Source organism: Sphaerulina musiva (assembly GCF_000320565.1).
Source record: "Sphaerulina musiva SO2202 unplaced genomic scaffold SEPMUscaffold_7, whole genome shotgun sequence".
NCBI classification, from domain to species: Eukaryota; Fungi; Ascomycota; class Dothideomycetes; order Mycosphaerellales; family Mycosphaerellaceae; genus Sphaerulina; species Sphaerulina musiva.
This window is the reverse complement of record NW_016017389.1, coordinates 1,390,339-1,412,036: the sequence shown is the minus strand read 5'-3', so window position 1 is coordinate 1,412,036 and position 21,698 is coordinate 1,390,339. Positions and strand designations below refer to the sequence as shown.

Sequence of the window (21,698 nt, the reverse complement as noted above, 5' to 3'; positions counted from 1 at the left end):
GCGTGTTTCTCTCATAGCAGGGAACGCAACAACCGTCTTCAGAAGATGCGCGTTGTGCTGGGCTTGACCCACTGGACCTGATCGCAAGGCCTCTCATCCATCCACTTCTGAATCCGAGAAGAGATCCAACCCGACACGAAGCGCCGATCATCCGGCGACCATGGCTCATCGTGTTGTTGTCCCTCCTCCAACAACGGCGGCGGGTCCCGCGCTCGTCCAAATCGGAAAGAACGCACGAAATGACAGCGTCCGAGGTAATGTGTCCACTGAAAGCAGCCCTGATGTGCCGCACACGCGTCCTGGCAAGTCACTGGTGAAGTGTGTGCTCTCGACTCGGGTGGGTCAAAGGAATCCCATTCGGCATTGTCCCAATTAAGGCGAATGGGGGTCTCGAAAAAGCTGTTGTAATATGAGATGGCCAAGTCTCGGTAAAGTACAGGTCGCTGCTGATGAGGCATGATGTTAGTATAATGGAGATTCCGTTCGATTTGAGACTCGAAAGACGACCTACAGTTGCGTTTCTGTGCTGCCACTCCCACCGCCACAGATCTTGCATGTCTTCTTCGTGTGGTTTGTGCATGGTCAACACCGGCTGACACCAGTACAAGTCCGAGAACGGAACACCATGTGGCGGATGTGGATTGAACATGGGCCATAACCCATCCAGCTTCAGACTTTCTTCCCAAAGTGCCCAACCCAGAATACTGTCTCCGCAGCAGTTCACCAAGGTCTCGTTCCACTGCTTCACCGACACGCGAGATCCAAGGTATGATCCATCCTTGGTGTAGTCATCCCTAACCAGTTTCCTGACCGCAGCGCGGGAAAGGATGAAGCCAGGGCCTCCGTTCGCAAACCATATTCCATCCCTTCCAGGTGATGGTGAGCCAAAGTAGTGTGGTTGATCGGCATCGAAGTTTTCCAGTAGACGAAAGACATTGTCCCAAACAATGTAGGTATCTCCCTCAAAGAAAACATACCACTGCTTCTCGGGACTCATCTGCCAAGCGCGACTGACATCCTATAATGCAGTTAGTACAATACCTTGCAAAAGTCTCACGTCTCAAATCACAGCTGTAATGAGACTTACGGGTAGAAATTTGAACTTGTCGGTTTCCCAGCCTGGTAATTGTGACGCTGTCTCGTTGGATTGTTCGAGGGTGCCATTTGCTTGGAAGGCCTTCAGATGGCGATATGGAAGTGTTTGATCATCGCTTTCGATCAGTTCTTGTGGAATGTCTTTGATAGTGTCGACAACAGTGTGGCCCTCAATCTCCTCATCCAGATCGGAGAAGATGAGTAAGTTGGTGAGGCATGCTGCTGAACTATTCAACTGCGAGCGCACACGATTCATGGCGCCGTGGCCACTTTTCAGCACGGGTTGAACGTGAAGTAACTTGCTTTGAGGAAATGACTCGCATAACTCTTTGATGGTCGCATGGACGGCATGCTCTTCAGTAACCGGCCCGAACGCGGTCGTGGTGGTCCAGTTGAAGAATTCGGTGTTCTCTGGAATGTTGCCACCTGTTTCCAGTGATGTTCCTTCCCCGATTCTGTGTGACAGCCGAACTGGTGCATAGTCCGATAGTACTAGGAAGTACAGCACGATGGAGCCAAGGGTTGCGATGCCCAGCAGTATCTGCCATCTCGATCGAGACATTCTTCCACCTCCACGTTGTCGACAAGAGGTGTCGTTGTCGGTTGCTGCCCTCGAGATTGCCGAGAGTTCTTTGTTTGCTGTTATGCGATGCACGCCGCTTCCCTACTGCTAGGGCCCAAAGCGGACAGCTGCGGACACAGCATGATCTCAGGCCAGTGTGGTCGAGATGCGCGGTGTTGTTGCGAACATGTCTCTGCAACTGAGTGAGGTGAATGCGCGAGGTCTATGATGAAAATCGATTACTTCCGTAGTGACATACATGTAGGCAAGGAAGTTGTAGCGTCAGTGCAGCAGTGGCACGTACTTGTGACGTCCAACAGCCAAAAACATCCGTCTTCCAGCTTTTGCGACAGGCTAACCTGTCTCAAAGCCGCCTTCCCGCATCCTGATATGATAGTCTGATAGTTGCGAACAAGTACACTTTCTCGTCCAGCAGCACTACTGTCGGAGTTATCGCTTCGATGTAGGTCGGAAAGACCCGCTGCCGCTGGAACTTGGAAAGATATAGCAAAAATTTCCAAGGGCGTCCTAGCGTAACAGCTTCCAGGTTTCACAAGCTCCTGTGACCTCCTGAGCGGCAATCGCAATCATGCGTATCACCTCCCGCTGCATGAGCAAGCGATAGGCGCCTGCATATCGGCACAACCTCCAGCGCCCGAGACAACCAACGCCAACAGCAATCACAGGCACACGCGTGCTGAGAGCTGACCATATTCCTCGTCAAGAGTCCCCAGTAGCACTGAGCACGTCTCGCTGCTCTGTCGACCGGACCTGGGGAGGGTCCCAGAAAGGCACCTCTTTGTCCAAATAGCGGCGTTCCTATAGAAGATATACATGTACCTTAGTACGTTGTCTGGACTTACAGCCTTCTTCGAAATTCATTGCCAACGAGTGCTCATCCTCCCGTGCAACCTCTTCGCCTCTTCGTCATAGTCCTCATACCACTGATACTTTCATTCGTCCCGTCATACTGATACCAGATTTGTATCGCTTGTGCTTCGTATGTGGGATCGGCGAGTCTCTAGAGGTGCATATGATTTAAGCTTAACTTTTCAACCTGCAGGTGGTCGTAGCCTCTTGAGCTCGGGGCTGTAAGCCCAATGGAAAGCCAGCTCCTGGCATGCTCGGGCTGTTTGCGGGCTTGAAGGGTTGTCACCAATTACTCTTTTACCTCCTAGGTGGTAGCTTCCCTAGCTGCGCTGAACGCCAATCACCAACGCGTGCTGTTCGCGATGATGCCGGTCTGTTCTCGTACAACGCGATATCTGCAATATTTCAATCGCAATGCATTCACCACGTATTTTTAGCGGCTTCCAAAAGTTCAGAGGTATTGTGTCGAGCAACCCGTCCTGACCATACTTTGCGGTCCTCTGGGAGATACTATACATTGCTGTACAGCAGCGACTCTGTTTTCAATCGGTGCTGGATTACGCACACATTGTACAGACTTGTCGGACTGTAAAGCTTGCGAAGCACGCGCTAGTCGAGCGATCATATGCGACTCTGTTCAGTGCAATCGTTGAAGCCTTGATGGGTTTGAGACAAAAGTGCGATCGTGGATGATATGGATTGCAATTGCTGGAGCACTGCATCGGTTCTGCGTCTCTTGGTGCACTTGGTCTGATTCGCTCGGTCCTTATGACTGTGGCTGTTCTACCTACCATGATTTCCATGTATCGCAAAATGCATCTCTCCCGAACGCACGATGATCGTGCTGGGTCTGGAATGTCTTCGGAAGTTCGCATCGTATGAACTTTAGATCCTCGAGTGGGCTCGAATGGTGACATCAAGCTGGAACTGTTCTTTCATGTGGCCGGAGTACGGAGCACATCCCCAGTTCTCGTATATGATGCATGCAATTCCTATCTGTAGTCATAGTGTGATGTGGATGCTTATTCCTTGCCTCCACCCATGACCACTTGCAGCAGCAAAAACAGTCCAATGGCCCACCAATACCTAATATCGCATTAGCATTCGCATTCAAACCCTCCTAATCTCAATTTTACGGCCATACTTCTGCAGGAACGTCTTCTCTGGCTCCTTCCCCTCAACCTCTCCATCTGCCGTTACCACGACTGGCTTGTTCAATGCGGGCTTCGGTCCCTGCGTAATCTGTACCACTTCCACTGTCAAGTCATCAACAGTGCTCTTTCCCTTCCCCTGGCTCACTGGCTCAGCAGGCTTGAATGCCAAGTGGTATAGTTGGCCATCCTGCCTGACGAGTAGCTGTAGCGTCTTCGGCTTGTTCGGGGCGAAATTCGAAGCGGATGTAGCGATCCCAGACCACTCGCCGGAGTCATGGAAGTAGCCTACGCGTACGATGCTGTCGTCGGCAGATGTGGTAGGGGGCGTGTAGCTCTTAATGGAAGCATTGGAGGAAGTGTAAGAAATGATCGCCAGATCATGGGGCTCCTCGGAGGATAACGGCCAGGCGAATAGCTTGACCTCTCGTTCCGTGTCGACGGCGGCGGCGAGGGAGACGATGAAGGTCAGCAAGACGCTGACGATGGTTGCCGTGCGCATGTTGGCTGTGTTGTGGTCGATGAGATGGCGATATCTGGCTCCGACTGGCTGCTCCTAGATCAGAGCTGGGCAGCTACAGGTAGGGTACCTGTACGTGTACCCGCGTAGTCTATAGACCGCCAAGACGGGGCACTGGCTCGCCAATAATTTCCACGGGTACCTGACACAACACAATGGCGTCGTCTCTCGAGTCTACAAAAGGAGAAAGTCCTTCTGCAGTGGTTGTGCCCAGCAGACCGACCATCCCCGCGCACGATGCGTATCCCACTGCGGACAGTGGATACATACCTACCTATGAATAGTCCTACGACAGGGAGCTCGTCTCGTTCTGTCGCGTCCCATCGACGACAGCAGCAAGATCCGCGACCGTTGAGACGTCTACATCACTGCTTGTGCTCCCTCAAGCTGCAATGGCTGCTAGATCCGACCCCCGCGTCCCCACAATGATGTAGCTAGCTCCGATGTTTCGGGGTGAGGTGAGGTGAGCCTGATGAGAGAGGTGCAAGTGCACTGTCGACGAGCCCAAGGGTTCAATGCGATTTTCCTCTGGCCTTACCTACCCTACCTTAGTCCGCTCGCAATCACAATCATCACCCACACACCGCCCATTGCACCTCAAATTGCAGTCACATTGCAATATTACGGGCACGCACCCCCTCGATAAACTTAGCCATCGACAGGATTCATAGGCAGGGAAACCCTCATCACCACCATCTCACCAGAAGACAGCAACAAAAGCAGCCATCATGTCGCAAACCGCCGGTCTTCCATACCGCAACCCTTCGCGGCAGCAGTCCAGACAGATGTCCGTCGACCCTCACAATGAGCTCCGTCCAGAGCTCAATCACTACATCGGTATCGATGTTGGTACCGGCAGTGCGCGAGCATGTATCATGAACGACAGAGGTGACATTGTCGGTCTGGCGAGCGAGAATATTGGCCTGTGGCAGCCAGAGACCGGTTTCTACGTATGAAGCCATTGGCTTTTATAGCTGAGTTGATGCTGATCTCGGTACGACAGGAACAATCGACCACCAACATCTGGAAATGCATTTGCAACTCGATTCAGCGTGCCATGTCCCAGCACAACATCGACCCCAACACCATCCGCGGCATTGGCTTCGATGCCACTTGCTCCCTCACTGTCTTCGACCGCGAGACCGACCAGCCAGTCTCCGTGACGGGCCCCAAGTTCGACAATGCTGATGGTAACGACCGCAACGTCATTCTCTGGCTCGATCACAGACCAGTCGAGGAGACGAAGAAGATCAACGCCACCAACCACAACCTCCTGAGATACGTGGGTGGACAGATGAGCATTGAGATGGAAATTCCCAAGGTCCTGTGGCTGAAGAACAATATGCCAAAAGAGCTATTCGATCGTTGCAAGTTCTACGATCTGGGAGACGCTCTCACACACATGGCCACGGGCAGCGAGTCACGCAGCTTCTGCTCCGTCGTCTGCAAGCAGGGATACGTGCCAGTGGGCGTTGACGGCAGCGTCAAGGGCTGGCAGGAGGACTTCCTTACAGAGATCGGCCTCGCCGACCTCTGCGAGGACAACTTCAAGCGGATGGGAGGTGTCAACGGGGTGGTACAACCTTCCAGTTCGATTGTTTGAGATGTGGGTCCTGACTGACTTCATCACAGAATGGCCACTACTTGACTGCTGGAGAGCTCATCGGCACCCTGTCCGAAAAGGCAGGCGCAGAAATGGGTCTCCCAGCAGGCATTGCTATCGGCAGCGGTGTCATTGATGCCTACGCTGGTTGGATCGGTACAGTCGGCGCCAAGGTGAACTTGAGGGGAGACAGCATCGACGCTGGCAAGCCGAAGAACGATGTCTCTCAAGCATTCACTCGTCTTGCTGCCGTTGCGGGTACCTCGACTTGCCACCTGGCCATGTCCGAGAAGCCAGTCTTCGTCAATGGTGTGTGGGGACCATACCGTGATGTCCTCATTCCAAACTACTGGTTGGCCGAAGGTGGTCAATCAGCTACCGGCGAGCTGCTCAAGCACGTGGTTGAGACGCACCCCGCGTTCCAGGAAGCTATGTCGCTCGCTGAGTCATTCAATACGAATATCTACGACTACCTGAACGAGCACCTGTCTGAGATGCAGGAAAAGACGAGGGCCCCTGCGATTTCGTACCTCGGCCGCCACTTCTTCTTCTACGGCGACCTGTTTGGCAACCGCTCTCCAGTCGCGGACCCAGACATGAAGGGCTCCATCATTGGTCTCTCCAACGACAAGAGCATTGATGGTCTCGCCCTCTACTACTACGGCACCATGGAGTTCATCGCTCTACAGACACACCAGATCATCGAGCAGATGAACTCGGCGGGTCACATCATCTCTTCGATCTTCATGTCTGGCTCGCAGTGCCAGAACCCAGTGCTCATGTCGCTGATGGCGACCGCCTGCAACATGCCCGTCTTGATCCCACGATACGTCCACGCCGCCGTCGTACACGGTGCAGCCATGCTCGGTGCCAAAGCAGCTTCGACCGACAAGAATGGAGTCAGCGAGCCACTATGGGACATCATGGACAGAATGAGCAAACCTGGAAAGGCTGTCTACCCTAACAAAGATGTGGGCGAGCAGAAGTTGCTCCAGGCCAAGTACAAGGTCTTCCTGAAGCAGTGTGAGGAGCAGCGATCGCACCGCCAGGACATTGACGACGCCATCTCTGGCTGGAAGTCTTGAGCGAAAAGATGAATATGCGGATGCAACCATGAGGACAAAAGAAAGGCGCATTGTGCATTAGACATAGAAGTCGACAACCAGCTGACATGATTACTCTCCCCAGCATTATTCGTGCTCTTATCCTGTGAACTTGTGAAGACTTCTGAGAACCCTTCATTTCGATTCCGCTAGCGTGAAGAAGATGGGCGCGGCCGTTACACGTGCCGCGCTTGGCACCGAAATTGATCCGAAGCTGATGCGACCGCTAGGATTGCAGCACAAGAAACTACAAGACGCTTGAAGACTCTCAGATGCCTCTGGCCCTACCGCGAATGTAATGAATATACAGCGACGGTCACCGGACACACGCGCTTCCTGTCGTGATTCGCCACTAGCGGTGTGCACACACTGCGTATTCAGGAACCCTTCCTTGTGTCTGCCTTCTAAACTCACCACGGCGCACTAAAAAACTGCAGACTACGAGACTGTAGACCAGAAGACTAGGTACGGACAGTCCTGCGATTGGATATCTTCTGCAATAGAAGAACATGACATAATCTCGGCAGTACAATTTACTTGACTTTTGTGTCGACAGCTGAAAAAATCACGAATTAAACGAGCCAGAGACGAGAGAGGCGCAGTTACAGTAGAGTCCCGTAAATCATTCGAAATCCCCACCCTTGCAGCTGAGGTTCCGTCCGGCGTCTAGAATTCATCCGTGAAGAGCCTGAAGCTTCTTTCGAATAAAAATAAAATTCTCCGTACCTTAGTCGCCTGCGGCGTGCTACTGCGGCTTTTGATACTGACACTAACAGGGTTACAACTTACAAGTGTAGGTGACATTATAACATCATCTTGGTTCGGGTTCTCAATTTCTCATATATGATATCACGGGCATTTTGCCTTGAAGAACCAAAACCTTGTATACCTAGTCAGTGCACGTTTTTCTCAAACGAGGTATACCGTATACGGCTGTTTTATACGGAGCGGATACAATGGAAGCCTTGACTCTTGAGCACAAGTAGAGTCTAGTCACCGGAATGGTATGGATGACGGATGTCGATACAGGTATGTCACGTACTTACCTACATAGTTATCTTCATCTCTCACTAGCCTGCCTATCCGTGCCGTGCCTAGTCAGGTTCGTTGCCTAGACATTTCCTTATAATACAGTAGTCAGACCAAGGAAACACGCTATATAAATGTAGGTTACTGCCCTTTTTCGTTTAAAAGAGCAGTGCATATCTCCTTTTTTTTCGATTTAGTTTCTTCTCGATTCCTACATAATTACCAACCCAACTGTCGCGATCGGATTATTCGAAAGAAAAAAAAAGAAAGGAATCCCACTCTGGACCGATATACGATACACGATACACGATACACGATACACGATACACGATACACGATACACGATACACGATACACGATATACGACACACGATACCGATACAATGCACCTCCTCTCACTACTCACACTCATCGGCCTCCTCGGTAGCAGCGCTGTAACGGCTTTCCCGTATCGCGACAGTCCTTATTTTCGTGGAAACGACTGTAACAACCGTTGCGATGCGTGGTCGGCTTGCATGAGGAGTGGGCTTTCAGCGAGATGTACCCCCGTGCCGACGACTCAGTGTAAATGTTTTGATAATCCGCCGCCGAGTATGTTGTCTCTTTTTTTTTCCCTTTTTTTTTCCGTTTTTTTGGGGAGGAAGCAAGGGATGGAGGGAGAGAGGGTTGCGGTTCTTGATGTTTGGTTGATTGGGTGCTGATTTGGGGTCCTCTAATTTAGCTGTGCCTTTGAACTGATCGGTTGGGCTGGAGACTGTTGGCTTGGAGGGTAGAGTTGGAGAGGATCGGGAGGGGAGGAGAGGGAGAAGGGAAAAGGGAGAGAGTTTTGATGAAAATTTGGGAACAAGAGAGAGATATCCAGGACGATAGAGAGTACGAGAAGAAGTTGAGAACTCAGGCTCGAAAGTCAGCAATGTATCTGCAGTACCTACGCCAGTACAGTATATAAACAGAAACTAGAGGCAAGTGCCTCGAGAACGTACCACTCAATAGTACCTACTAGTAGGAGTAGTAGTAGCTGCCCGCGCTTTTATTCTTCCGGATACACCATTTTCCTCGTCACACCCCCATCCACCACCAGCTCCGCACCACTCACCCCATCATTCTCCACCAGATACTCCACAGCTTTCAAAACGTCCTCCACGCGCCCCACACGACCTGTCAAATGCCACGCGTGATCCTCTCTCGTCAACCCTTCTTCCCACTTCTGCCCTTTCTCATCCGCCTCTTTGCATTCATTCGCCACGTGGATCCATCCGGGTAAAATGGCATTGACTCGGATGCCTTGCGGCGCGAGAGAGACGGCCATGCTCTGAGTGAGACCGAGCAGACCGGCTTTGGTGGCGGAATATGGTTCGTTGTTGGGCTCGGACATGAGTGCTCGGGTGGAAGATATGTTGATTATCACACCTCCTCCTCCTGCTCTTTCTCCTTCGGGCCTTGATGATGAGGAAGAAGAAGAAGAAGACTTGAGGAGAGGTAGACAGGCTTGAGAGAGGAGCATGGGAGCCGTGAGATTGGTCTCGACGGCGGAATTCCAGTCTTCTAATGTGAGTTCGGAGAGGTGCGAGCGGCCCACGCTTGATGTGTCTGCGGCATTGTTGATGAGGACGTCGAGATGGCCATTGAAGAAGGTTTTGGCGTCGGCGACGGTTTGTTGAATTGCTTGATGTTGACGGAGGTCACAGAGGGCGGAGGTGTATCTGGTACTTGAGTTGTGATCTTTTGATATGTTGGTGATTATATGTTTGAGCTCAGCTTCGTTGTTGTCGACTAGGAACACTCGATGGCCCTTTTGCAGCAGAAGTCTACTCAGGCCTCGACCTATGCCTCGGCCAGCTCCGGTGATAAGATAGTTCTTGGATGCCATTGTAGTATTGTTGGCGAGTTGTGTTCTGATGGGGTACATGTACCTGATTGAATTTATGCCAAGGCATTGGAAGCTACGTCATTGTCCACCAGACAGTGTATTGCAGTGCACTAAATCACATTAGGTCTGCCACGTTCGACTTCACCTGGAGAACACCCTCTACGTTCATCACCATCCGTTACAAACTCATCGATCTCGAGCGTAGGTACTGATAGAATGTGAATGCTCTAAGCACTCTGTTGCCCCAAGTTAGCGTGACCTCTGAGATTCCCATCAGCAACTGCAAATCGCCTTCCACATATATATAGCATACCTTACCTTCTTCCAATTCAGGGCAATAGCGGTCCCGTCTGTAGGCGTGGTATGAGCCTTTTTTTGCCACCACAGTTACACGCATAATTTGGGTGGCCCTCATCAAAATGTTGCGGTATCCCTATACTGTTGTATAGTTTCCGGAGGCTATCCTTGATGCAGAAATTCTACTGGCCAATGGCTTTTCGTTGTGCTTACATGGACGGCTGATGCGGGGTGAGGTGAGGTTAGTATGCGGGTAGGTAGGGTTTGGATGTGATTGAGTTGACTGCCAGTTACATTATTTCATTTAACATAAGCCGACTCATTTCATTCCTGTCCCTCTTTCATCTCATTCTGTTTCTGTCACTATGGCACCAATCTCAATAGCAGCCCTCAATTCTGCAGCTTGCACGGCCCAGCTGAGAAAGCACCCGGTTGCGAAAATTCAGTCGAGTCTCGGATGTGTAAAGAGGATTCGCTAGAGAAAGGTCATGTACCACACACTGGCGGAAGAGGCTCCAGATCTCATCGTGAGCTTCGGCGTCGTCGTTCATGGCCAAACAAGTTGTGGCTTCTCTGTGATATAGTGCATGAATTGATTCGGGCACTGGTTATCGTACATCGCACCATGTCGGGCAGTACACTAAAGGTTGTAGCTTCCGCAGGACTTTCTTCTGCGTCTGAGGTGCTCAGAAACCCATGGCTACGGCTTCTGATTCTGCTTCGTCGTTGCGAATGGCCTTTTCGATGCGATCTATCATGTCCGGCGGAGCCTTCATGATGGATCCAGAATGTCCGCTCTCGCGTAACTCGGCGTAGACATCACTTGGCGACTCTCTCGAGCGAGGGCGCTTCTGACTGCCCGAAGGTGGTGTCCTGGGCGCTGAGGGACCATCCATCTGCGCACTAAGCTCATCTAAAAACTCATCGGCCTTTCTCTTGGCACTCTTCTTTTGGACTTCCAGTCTCCTAGCCTCGATCTGCGCTCGTCGCTCTGCCATCTTGCTGTCTCGTTCTTTTCTCTTTCGTTCTGTCTCGGCTCGCTCGTTCTCAAGATTCTCCATCTGCTTCTTTCTCTCGTCCGCATCGCCCGAGAACTGGAAGAACCCTGTGCCCTTCGTCCTGATTTCCTTATTGCCATCGAAGTGCTCGTCGGGTGGAGGAGTCAGACTCTTATCCCTCTTCTTGGCCAACTCCGCCATCTGTGCAGCCCTCGGTTCATCCAGATCGAAAGCTTGATGCTGTATCGTATCTCCTCGAATGACATGACTAGGAGCGGCAGGCAATACGCCAGTTCCTTCTTCTTGGCGCTGATGTTGCTGGGTCGCACGCAGCGCATCGATCTTGGTCCCTTTTCTCGTTCTGCCAAACTCATCGACGTACTCTATCTCTTCTTCATCGTCTTCACCAGCACCGTCATCGTCTGAGTCACTCTCCTTCTCATCGGCACGCCCTGCAGCCCACTTGGCGTCGAAATCCACCGCATATCGTTCGTCGGCATCTTCCACGTCTCCTCTCTTCATGGCAGCATATAGGCGGGCCTTTTCTTCCATCTTGCGTTTGCTTCGCTCCCAGATGCCCTTGTCGAGTGATTCGCCGTTTGTGGTGTGCTTCTGCTCAAAAGACGTGGAATCATTTGCTTCGAGATCGCGTTTCGCTCTTTTCGCGGTGTTCTTGTTGTGTGTTGCGAAAATGTCCTCTTTCTTCGCTTTCGAGCGACCAGAAGATGGTTTCGAGGTGTTCAAATTTGTGCTGATGAGGGAGCTCAACTGTGAGGTGAAGGAGAGGGTGGAGGACGAGGAGATGGCCTTGCCCTTGGAGAGGTTGCGGCGCTTCTCCTGGTTGTAGAGGTGCTTGTCTTTGTGCGACTCCATGGTGAAGTGTGAGTTGTGAGTTGTGAGGGTTGTCGAGTTGGTGTCGTGATGTTCAAGTTGAAGGACGAGCGAAAGAGCTCATAGCACATATAGATACTGTACTAGCGCCGATCTGATCCCTGCCGATCCCTGCATACAATCAGCCTTGCGACAATGGCCCCGCTGTTCGGAGGGGGGAGGCACAATAGAAGATATTCTATCAGCCCCATTGTGAAGTTATTTTAACCCTCTAACAATCACAATCACGATAGTCACAATGGCGAAAACCATCTTCATCGCAGTCATCGGCCTCGGTGGCGTCGGCAAAGCATTTCTCTCGCAACTCGACTTCCTCCGCCAACGCCTGGCAACGCAGAACCCGCCCATCGACCTCCGACTCATCCTCGCGCGTCGAAGCACCAAACAGCTCTTTTCTCAAGACTTCTCGCACCTGAACATCCACACTGTCACTGGTGATGTCGACAGCAAGGGCACTCCGCCTCCGCCTTTCAACGAGACATTCGGGCAGCTCGCGAGAGCTCCGGGGCGAGTCGTACTGGTCGACAATACGAGCGATGTCGGTCTCGCCAGTCTCTATCCCATGGTGTTACAGCGCGGTATCAGCATTGTGACGCCCAACAAGAAGGCTTTCAGTGACAAGTTTGAGTTGTGGGAGAGCATTTTCAAGAGCGCTGCGAACGGCACGGGATCCCCGAGCAACGGTTATGTCTTCCACGAGTCGACTGTGGGTGCTGGACTCCCTGTCTTGTCGAGCTTGAAGGAGCTGGTCGAGACGGGCGATGAGGTGACGAAAATTGAGGTGAGAAGATTATAGAACAATTAGATTCTGCTGCCCATGCTAATTCAGGACAGGGCGTGTTCTCGGGCACCATGTCGTTCTTGTTCAACTCCTTCCAGCCTCTTGGTGGAGGAGGAGGCAAGTTCGCCGCCGAAGTGAAAAAGGCCAAAGAGCTGGGCTACACCGAACCCGACCCTCGCGACGATTTGAATGGTCTCGATGTAGCACGAAAGCTCACCATTCTTGCTCGTATTGCCGGACTGCCAGTCGAGTCACCCACATCATTCCCAGTGCAATCACTCATCCCCTCAGAGCTTGAGTCCGCCAGCTCAGGGGACGAATTCCTGCAGCGTCTGCCCGAATTCGACGCTCAGATGGATAAGCTCAAGGATGAAGCCACGAAAGAAGGCAAAGTCATTCGTTTCGTCGGCAGCATTGATGTGCCCTCCAAGCAAGTCAAGGTCGGGCTGGAGAAGTTCGACGCTTCACACCCCATTGCTGCGTTGAAGGGCAGCGACAACATCATCAACTTCTACACGAAGCGCTACGGCAGCAACCCTCTCATCATCCAAGGAGCTGGCGCCGGCGGAGATGTCACTGCCATGGGTGTGACTGGAGATCTGCTCAAGGTCATCCGAGTGCTGCAATAGATAGATGTATATACCCACAAAAGTTATGAGAACATGCTTATCTTACTCTACACACCCCCTCCAGACTAATGAATTATCCCTGATGACCAACGACCAACCCTAACCATAGAGCTTAGGTCGTCGAAGAATAAGCCGATTCTTCTTTTTTCAAGAGTCAAGAGTCAAGAGAAGGGAGAATGGAGGCAAAAAAGACAATGTATCATGTATCATTACAGCCCAGGTACCGTATGTATACAACAACAATACACATCTGACCCGCCCGCACGCCTGCTGAATCCTCCAGCGCCAAACACAGAAAAACAGGGTATCAAGCCTCGCGGCAAATACAATCGTAGCATCTGTTGTCCCAAAAAGAAGTATGCTGTTGGTCTTTCCATAAACCCTCCTCGTCGCTGTGGTCCTTGGCACTCGTCCTGTTGCTGCTGCTAAACATGTTCGTTCATCAATCCATCCCATAAAAACACCCGACAGAAACACCAAAAAGCGCCATCGCCAATATTCGATACAGTATGAAAGAGCGGTGATAGAAGAGAATCAGCAGCATCGTCCCTTCTTCATGCCCTTGTTCACTTCCTCTTGCATGTCATGATCGCTGTAATTCGTCATACCTCCCGGCGTAAGAGCTCCCAACCAACTCCTTCTCTTATCTCCGTGGCCCAAGCGAAAGCTGCCGTTCCCAACCTGTGGAATGTCGAAATAGCAACCGGGTGTGCCATTCCCTCCCTCGAATCCTGGAGTCTTGCCGGCAATCTCTTCCAGGATTCTCAACTTCTCTAGCCTTCGAGCATTTTGCTCAATCAGCTTTCTCGTCACCACTCGAAACACCTCTTCGATGCCTTCTCCATCTTTGGCACTGATCTCGTGACAGCAGTCCCACACAAAAGTCGAATCGCTCTGTCCCCAAAATCCAGAACTACGATTACTCTTCGGGCTGTGCACCGGGTTGTTCGCACGTTCATTCGTAGCAGATTGTATCGGGTACAGACCACTTTGTCGACTCTGTGGCGGAGAATGGACCATAGACACAGCCTGCGGACTCATACTCCCGACCAGGTCCTTGCTGGCCACCTGTTGCGAACCAGGCGGCAGCAGCTGGTCCGCGACATAGCCTATACATCTCTCGAACGGCACCTCTCTCCTCCAAGGCTCTTTGCTCACCACGTCGCTCTTCGTGCCCACAATGTGCAAGATCATATCCTCGTCCTCTCCGACGTTGTCTTTGAGTTCCTTCAGCCAAACGCCCATGTCGTCAAAGGATTTCTTGGATGTCACGTCGTAGCAGAGGATGGCTGCGTTCGCTCCTCGGTAGTATAAACGGGAAATGGAACGAAAACGTTCTTGGCCGGCGGTGTCCCAGATTTGTAGACGGATAGTTGCGCCGCTTTCTGGATCGTTGACTCGAGTGGTGAGGAAGGAGGCGCCGACTGTAGATTGGGATTTGGAGGGTTCGATGAAGCTGTTTTTGACGTAGCGATGGACGAGAGATGTCTTGCCTACGCCTTGTGAGCCGAGGACGACGAGTTTGGCCTCGAGGTTCGAGGGAGGCGCGTGGTTGGCCATGTTGTCGAGAGAGGGTCGTGTAGGTGGTGTTAGTAATTGCAGATGGTGGCTCGGTCTACTATTTATTAACGACGTGAGAGGTGTCTCGCTCTGTTGTCCATGTTCTATGTCTGTAGGCGGACACTGTCTTTCTCGCCGGTGTGTGTAGGTGTGTTGTGTGTCGCGAGTGAATGAAACTTCGCAAGAAGGGACTCCACCTGCAGACCGGCGGCTGTCTCCACTACATGATTCTTGTTTCTTTTGCCGGGAGAGCGGAAGGAGACAGTCCAGCGCGATGAGTGTAGTAGGAAGTAGGCGTGGCACCTGATTGATATTGATGATGATGCGAATCAACACGCGACGGCGACGGCGTGACTGAGCCTTGACCGCTCTCTGCCATGTGGTGCCGCGCATCTGATCCCATCGTCATCCCTGCCGCGGATGCCAGCTTGAAGTCGAAGAGACGACAGGCGACGTTGTTTCGTCTTTGCTGGTGAGATAACATTCCACCATAGTTATCATCAAAAGACAGGGAGACACAGACGACGACGCCCTTTCAGAGCAGAGGCCCAACGATACCTCATATACAAAGGCCAGGTACTGGTGAGGTACTAGTAATAGTGGGTCCGTCCCTTTGCGCGTCTCTACATCCGACACGTGGAACCATCAGGTATATTCCTTGCATCGAGACAAGACTTACCATCAGCTTCCTACTTGCAGCAAGATTCTTCCTATAGCACGTATCACTCACATTTCCACCGACGAGAATACGGAATTGCAGGCGTTGGGAAATGGTGGCGCTGCAGCAATTAGGACGATATTGATATCACAGCCGGATTTAAGAAACTGGGCAGGACACGACGCTACTGCAGAGGTGCTCTCGGCATGAGTACTACATGTACCTCCTACCTCCTATGTGTAATCGTCTTTACCGCAGAAAGAGGGAAATGAAGGTCGGTTCTTCAAAAGTTTCAAGAACAGGGAATGCGAACATCTGTAGTACAGGGCGCTAGGAGACTGAAGATTGCCGCCGTATACTGCCTCTGTGTCTGGATACTCAAGACCTCCGTCAGTGCAGAGAGTTGCAGAGAGCTCTGGTGCTGAAGAACTTTGCATATGGATCTGTACAAGACCATCATGACTGCCAAGGTTAGTATTAGTCTTAGATGAATGGGCCGGCAATGACCATATCTCTGCCAAGTCTGGAGGTGGCTGTACTCGCTCGTCCAACATGCCTCTCGCGACAGAGCTTTACGTTGTCCTGTGGCTTCATAACACTTATAACTAGGAACTTGCTCCACACCTAGCATCTCACATGCGTACAATAGAAGCTGCATCCCTTATCAGCATCAGCAGAGATGAGAGGTAATTATCATTGTTCCGCGCAGGTGGCCATCGTTCCATTTCTGTTTCAGCCCTACGAGGGCTGTTGCAGGGGTCCTCAAGCAATTGCGGAGTCGACCAGCAACGACAGCGCGCTCGTTGAAAGTATAGGACATAGGCCTGTCCAGCAGGTCATCCGGGGCATCAGTACGCAGCTGTAGAGTAGGGTGGCTGCTTGGAGACGTAGACAAAGGTCTGCTCCCTTTTCCACTATATCTGGATATAGTGGAGCGGGTGAAGAGGGTATTACTATGCACCTGCAGCCAGAGTCTGTCGGTCGCATCGCAATCCCGCCTGCGGCCATGTTGATTCTTGTTCTTCCGATTTCGATTTGTTGCTTTAAAAGGTGCTTTCTCTCCATAGTCCGCCGAAATCGGGTATGTAACTGACTTCTGGTCGATAGGTGTACTTCAGGCGAATTGATAAAGCGACATTGTCCATGGACCAACAAGCAGCGTTCCTGCTCATTAGTGGAAGAGACTCGGGAGCTCAACCTGATGTATTCACTCGTCTGTCACGGTATTTGGTAACCGGATTCGCCAGTACTGGGATGACACGCTTAGACAGATCGCGCGTCTGATTGTCGGCCGATCGCGTCCTACACGCAGATGAGGCCACCGCTGATGAGGCCATGGCAAGCTGTATCACGATCAAATCTGGAGCGGATGTTAGGGTATCGCCCTGTTTACTGCATCCAGGAGTGCAGCCGAGGAGGATCGAGCGACAGTATTATTGGTATACATGGAGAAGCGAACCGAGCAACAATTTCGAGTGTGCTGGTGGTGGGAGAAACCTAAGTCGAAAGAGTGGGTCAGGAGAAACAACAAGATGTGCTTGGCGCCAAAGTTGATCCACAGTGTCTTGTCCTTTCCACGAGCCTACGATTACTGTCTGAAGCCTACCACGTCGCACAAAGAGCCCTTCAGCTCTGAAACATGCTGGTTTGGTGCGAGTCTGCTGCGATCAGAGAGGTTGGAGGTGTGCTGACCACGAGGCGGCAGTGGGGAGCGCCCATTGTGTGGGCATGATGTAGTCGTGAGACACGTCACGTCCACAATCCACATTCTCCACGATCGTTCCCTGTCACTCGAACCTCACCTCATCTCTTCCTTCCTCTGCTCGCAACAAACAATCGAACGCAGGAAGGTACGCGCAATCATGGCAATGCGCCTGCTCTGCTTCCACGAGACGTTGCACTCCTGTCATTCACGGAGACATGGTTCTGCATCGCAATCCAGCTGCTTCAGGAGAAGGAGTTGGCCTCTCGTGCTGGTGTGAAGGAGTGCAACGGCCTGTACCGGCCTTTCGCCTGCATACAATCTCGAAAATTTGGTGCGCATGCGGGAAACATCCCGAACACTTGGGCGTCTCTATTGAGAGGCGTTTGCCTGCCATGGCTGCCACTGGAACTGAGGGAACATGCTCGCGAGACCCTCTCCACCAAAGTCTATCGCTACTCCACCCCAATGGAACAATCGCCATAGACGCGACGAGCGTGTCGTACCTGCCTCCACTGCCGCAAGATGCAATGAGACCTGCTGGCTTCCGCGCTTCCACGACTGCTCGCGAGGGCATGGCATTCGTATGCGCTTGAACCGCCGTGAACCCTCGGCGCGTCTCTCCTGTGGTACGCAGCACCGTCTTGTGCCTCCAACGTTTGCATTGCCTCTGCCTTCATCACGGGACTCCTGTAATGGGCAACGGTCGGCCTGGATCTGCACAGATAGGCTCATGGGAGTGGCTTGAGGTTTCGCTCTAGGCGAGGTCACTGTCCACTGCAAGGCGCAACACGCTACCGTCGACCACGTTGTTCCAAGATTAAGGCGTAAGGTAGGTAGGTAGGTAGGTCGGAATAGTGGTAGGAGGTAGGAATAGCAACGAAGGTCAGTATATAGCACGCCTCGTCTGCCCGTAATCGAGGAATCATCCACTCACTACTCCTTCGTTTCTTCTCTGCTCCTCTCTCTCCCCCGCCGGTGTCCAGCCTCCGAGCCATCGTTCACCATGCAGTTTTTGGTACTCGTCTCTGCTCTCTTGAGCACCGGAGCTGTTGCTCAGCTCTCTTCAGTGGTCAACAAGGCCTGTAATACCAGATACTCTGTGAGCCCAACCACCAGAATCAGGACCACCACATACAGGGCCAGCATCACAAGGACTGTCGGCAGAACACTCGTGGTAAGTACCTAGCAACAGTCGATCGCATTCGCTAGACGTGCACGCTCATGCCGAATGCTTCCCTACAGATCAACCCTGTCGCGACCGTCACATCGGCACCGTCGACTTTCTTCACGACATCCACGTCGACGGCCTTGGCCACTGTCACGGCAGCTTCGTCCACAGATACCTTCACGGCTTTCCAGACCGTCACTCAGACACAGACCTTCACCAACACCCAGAGCTTCACAACGGCAACTACGGTACTCAGCACCACCTTGGTCGCCGGCATCACCCGCACTGTCGCTGCTCCAGCTGGCTTCACCGCTCTTGCCGACTCGCCCGGCTTCTCTGCCAAGAAGCGTAGCCCTCTGCTCGAGAGACGCGAGCCCCATGTCTCGCGTGACACCAAGATGAGGTACCACCTCCCAGCTCTGCCTGAGTCCGGCAAGGCTCTCAATGCCCGCCAGAACGGGGGCTCCGGAGCACAATTCCCCGTGGGCGTGCAGTGCACATCCCGAACCACCTTCTTCGCCACGAGCACGACTACTTCGACTGCTGTCGGCACCGGTGGCGCCTCGACCGTCACCGTTGTTGCACCAAATGTCGTCAGCACTGTCACTGTCTCCACCACCGGCACGACCACGGTAAGATCACCGCCGCCTCTGCTTTCTTCATCGCTCTTGCTCACTTCCATCTCAGATTGTCCCAGCCGATGCTACCACTTTCGTGACCGTGTCGACCTTTGTCTCCGCCACCACCACATCAACCTCTACCTTTGTCACCACCCAGTCTGCTACCATCACTATCCGTGCACCAGCTGCCACTCAGTACGCTCAGTGCCAGACCAACAACCAGATCAGCTCGGTCTTTGGTGGCAACCAGATCGGAACGCTCACCTTCAACGGAGACTTTGTCCTCCAGTCTGTCAATGTCACCGACACCACCGGAGCTGGCTGCTGCAACGTTTGCGCCACCACTGCCAACTGCGCTGGTTACGCTCAGTCTCCAGCTACTGCTGGCAGCATCTGCTACTTCATCGTCACCGATGGCCGCTGTGACCCATCTCAGACCTTCACCGACACCTACAACTACTACCAGATTGACACGGCTGGTTACACTGTTGGTAATGCACAGTGTGGACAGCTCGGACCTCAGGCTGGTCCACCTCTCGGTGCAGATGGTGGTCAGGCTGCGTAGAATTTTCTTTTTCCTCGACGATGATGGGAATGACGAGAAGAGGATTGAGAGAGAAGGAAGAGTGAGAGAGAGCGCAGAAGGAAAAAAGCGCTCGATTGAGCTCAAGAGGGGATCACCACTCTCGCTCTTCTTCCTTTCCTTCGACGAAAACAAAAAAGAAAACAGACCAGCTTCGCATATCGAGTGGGTGTTTTTAGCTTAATCTCTTAGTGTTCATATATTTGTGTGCGATAATGTGAACATATCTCTACACCGTAGACAGCTTCGAATTTACCTTCGTACTCCTCGCTTGGTGATCAGCATCGCGTTCCGAGAGTTCCAAAGTTCGAGAAGTATAGAGGTATTTGTACATCTCTAGCAGACGAGAGTAGAGGAAACTGACCTATCTGCATTGCCTCATCATGTTCGGACAAGCTGTGTGTTACAACTTATTAGGAAACAAAGGCGCATTCCTCCCACCCCGAAACAACTCCAACATTTCCTTCCCCATCCACATCCCCCTCGCCTTCGCAATCCCCTCTTCCACCTCCTGCATCCGATTCGCCTGAATCACCACTCCTCTTCCATTCCCCTGCAACCCTTTCATCCCCATCAAATTCGCCACAGCCAACGCCACCGTTTCCGCAGAATTGATCGGAACGCCCTTGGAAGCCATTTCCTCGCCCCAATTTTCTATACTTTGCCCTTCTTTCCGACCGAGAATAATCGGAGTCAGAGTAATTCCGGGCGCGATTACGGAGATGGAAATTCCGGCTTGCGCGCAGTCGGGTTTTAATGCTCGCATGTATCCCACTACACCGTGTTTGGCTGCGGAGTAGAGAGGGGCGCCTGCGGATGCGAGATATCCTGCGAGAGAAGCTGTCATGACGATACTATTACTGCCTTGACTTCGATCTCGAGTTTCGGCGGTGGAACTAGAAGAACGGTCTTTGCGGCGACGGCGGAGATGATGCATGGCTAGTTTCAAGGTATCTCCCACGGCGCGAATGTCGACGTCGATGGTCGCTCGGTTGGGTTCTTGGAGTTGGCCATCTGCGTCGTAGACGTCTGTCCAGATTTGTTCGCCGATTTCTGAAATTCCTGCGTTGATGAAGACGTGGTCGATGCCGGAGAATTTGGCGGCTCCAGCTGCGAAGGCGGAGCGTTGGGAGGGCCAGTCGAGGATGTCACAGGGCAGGTATAGGAAGCGGGAGGATGTGATCAGTTCTTCGATGGGAGGTGGGGTGGAAGATTTGTCCAGTGCTATAATGTTGTTCTTGTATTGAGGCTTGTGGAGGTAAAGTGCGGTTGCTAGGCCGATGCCGCTGAGGATTTGTTAATTATTTAGTCTACCTACCGTAGGTATTGGTGGCCTGGAAGTGAAAGATAAGGTAATGTAGCAATGCATACCTTGCAGCTCCAGTGATAAGGATGGTGCTATTCTGTGGAGGATTGGCAGTCGCCTCTGTCAGTGTGTATACGGGCGAAGCCATGTCTCCGATCAAACGAGTATCAATAGCAGGTCAGTAAATGTGAGTATATCGATATTTTGAAGCAACATCTTTGAAGCAAAACCAGGCGAAACACAGCTGAGGGGTTGAAGACCTCGGCTGGATACAGGTAGCTCAGATTTTGGCACACACACACACACTCTCTCTCTCTCTCTCTCTCTCTCTCTTGACAGCGAATCCAGATATCGACCAATTTGTGCAGAGAATATTGTGAAGCACGCAGGGAAAAATCAATGCGACTACCTAGGTAAGCAGGGAAAAAGGCATTTATATTATTCCAGGGGGAACCAACACGGAATGGAGTCGATGTCGATGGCATATTGTCGGCTGCAGTTGCCTTGCTGAGTACAGGGAATATGAACGCAGGGACTACCTGAGATCTGGACCGGGGGCCTAGAGGCTAGGGCTTACACCGGGAGCATGGTAAGGCACCTCCTATGTAGGATGGGCATATGAAAAGGGAATTGGAGAGGTTACATGTAGACAAGGTACATATTGCAGCAAACAGTGGTTGGTAGAAGTGGTAGGTCATG

General features: G+C 52.1%; 10 protein-coding genes across 10 annotated transcripts; 4 read left to right on the top strand and 6 right to left on the bottom strand.

Annotated features, from left to right (window-relative positions):
• Window positions 1-38: 38 nt before the first annotated feature.
• SEPMUDRAFT_47899 (glycosyltransferase family 31 protein) lies at window positions 39-1,657 on the bottom strand (the record flags this gene model as incomplete). Its single annotated transcript, XM_016909048.1, has 3 exons — window positions 39-443; window positions 512-1,018; window positions 1,088-1,657. 3 exons carry the CDS (start codon window positions 1,655-1,657, stop codon window positions 39-41), a joined length of 1,482 nt encoding a protein of 493 aa, XP_016759564.1.
• Window positions 1,658-2,291: 634 nt separating this feature from the next.
• On the bottom strand, window positions 2,292-4,210 carry SEPMUDRAFT_150378 (uncharacterized protein). Its single transcript, XM_016906130.1, has 2 exons — window positions 3,672-4,210; window positions 2,292-3,613 (listed from the first exon to the last, which is right to left on the bottom strand). The coding sequence occupies exons 1-2, from the start codon at window positions 4,178-4,180 to the stop codon at window positions 3,550-3,552; spliced, it is 573 nt and encodes a 190-aa protein (XP_016759563.1). The 5' UTR covers window positions 4,181-4,210; the 3' UTR covers window positions 2,292-3,549.
• A 519-nt stretch (window positions 4,211-4,729) lies between these two features.
• On the top strand, window positions 4,730-6,986 carry SEPMUDRAFT_150377 (ribulokinase). Its single transcript, XM_016906129.1, has 3 exons — window positions 4,730-5,148; window positions 5,202-5,774; window positions 5,831-6,986. Exons 1-3 carry the CDS (start codon window positions 4,927-4,929, stop codon window positions 6,884-6,886), a joined length of 1,851 nt encoding a protein of 616 aa, XP_016759562.1. The 5' UTR covers window positions 4,730-4,926; the 3' UTR covers window positions 6,887-6,986.
• A 1,823-nt stretch (window positions 6,987-8,809) lies between these two features.
• SEPMUDRAFT_150376 (short-chain dehydrogenase) lies at window positions 8,810-9,803 on the bottom strand (the record flags this gene model as incomplete). The annotated part of the gene is made up of 1 exon (XM_016906128.1): window positions 8,810-9,803. One exon carries the CDS (start codon window positions 9,801-9,803, stop codon window positions 8,964-8,966), a length of 840 nt encoding a protein of 279 aa, XP_016759561.1. The 3' UTR covers window positions 8,810-8,963.
• Window positions 9,804-10,368: 565 nt separating this feature from the next.
• On the bottom strand, window positions 10,369-12,180 carry SEPMUDRAFT_164941 (uncharacterized protein; the record flags this gene model as incomplete). Its single annotated transcript, XM_016908139.1, has 2 exons — window positions 10,369-11,965; window positions 12,109-12,180. The coding sequence occupies 2 exons, from the start codon at window positions 12,178-12,180 to the stop codon at window positions 10,787-10,789; spliced, it is 1,251 nt and encodes a 416-aa protein (XP_016759560.1). The 3' UTR covers window positions 10,369-10,786.
• A 45-nt stretch (window positions 12,181-12,225) lies between these two features.
• SEPMUDRAFT_150375 (Homoserine_dh-domain-containing protein) lies at window positions 12,226-13,436 on the top strand (the record flags this gene model as incomplete). Its single annotated transcript, XM_016906127.1, has 2 exons — window positions 12,226-12,770; window positions 12,824-13,436. Coding segments are annotated over 2 exons (1,121 nt in total), but the record flags the coding sequence as incomplete, so codon positions are not given.
• A 161-nt stretch (window positions 13,437-13,597) lies between these two features.
• SEPMUDRAFT_150374 (ras-domain-containing protein) lies at window positions 13,598-15,448 on the bottom strand. Its single transcript, XM_016906126.1, has one exon. It carries the CDS (start codon window positions 15,350-15,352, stop codon window positions 13,934-13,936), a length of 1,419 nt encoding a protein of 472 aa, XP_016759558.1. The 5' UTR covers window positions 15,353-15,448; the 3' UTR covers window positions 13,598-13,933.
• A 1,701-nt stretch (window positions 15,449-17,149) lies between these two features.
• SEPMUDRAFT_118729 (uncharacterized protein) lies at window positions 17,150-17,805 on the top strand (the record flags this gene model as incomplete). The annotated part of the gene is made up of 2 exons (XM_016901453.1): window positions 17,150-17,299; window positions 17,464-17,805. The coding sequence occupies 2 exons, from the start codon at window positions 17,150-17,152 to the stop codon at window positions 17,803-17,805; spliced, it is 492 nt and encodes a 163-aa protein (XP_016759557.1).
• Window positions 17,806-18,239: 434 nt separating this feature from the next.
• On the top strand, window positions 18,240-19,675 carry SEPMUDRAFT_157470 (uncharacterized protein; the record flags this gene model as incomplete). The annotated part of the gene is made up of 3 exons (XM_016907735.1): window positions 18,240-18,496; window positions 18,565-19,122; window positions 19,178-19,675. The coding sequence occupies exons 1-3, from the start codon at window positions 18,326-18,328 to the stop codon at window positions 19,673-19,675; spliced, it is 1,227 nt and encodes a 408-aa protein (XP_016759556.1). The 5' UTR covers window positions 18,240-18,325.
• A 247-nt stretch (window positions 19,676-19,922) lies between these two features.
• Window positions 19,923-21,201, bottom strand: SEPMUDRAFT_89017 (NAD(P)-binding protein). Its single transcript, XM_016910492.1, has 2 exons — window positions 21,065-21,201; window positions 19,923-20,979 (listed from the first exon to the last, which is right to left on the bottom strand). Exons 1-2 carry the CDS (start codon window positions 21,145-21,147, stop codon window positions 20,097-20,099), a joined length of 966 nt encoding a protein of 321 aa, XP_016759555.1. The 5' UTR covers window positions 21,148-21,201; the 3' UTR covers window positions 19,923-20,096.
• Between the last annotated feature and the right edge of the window lie 497 nt (window positions 21,202-21,698).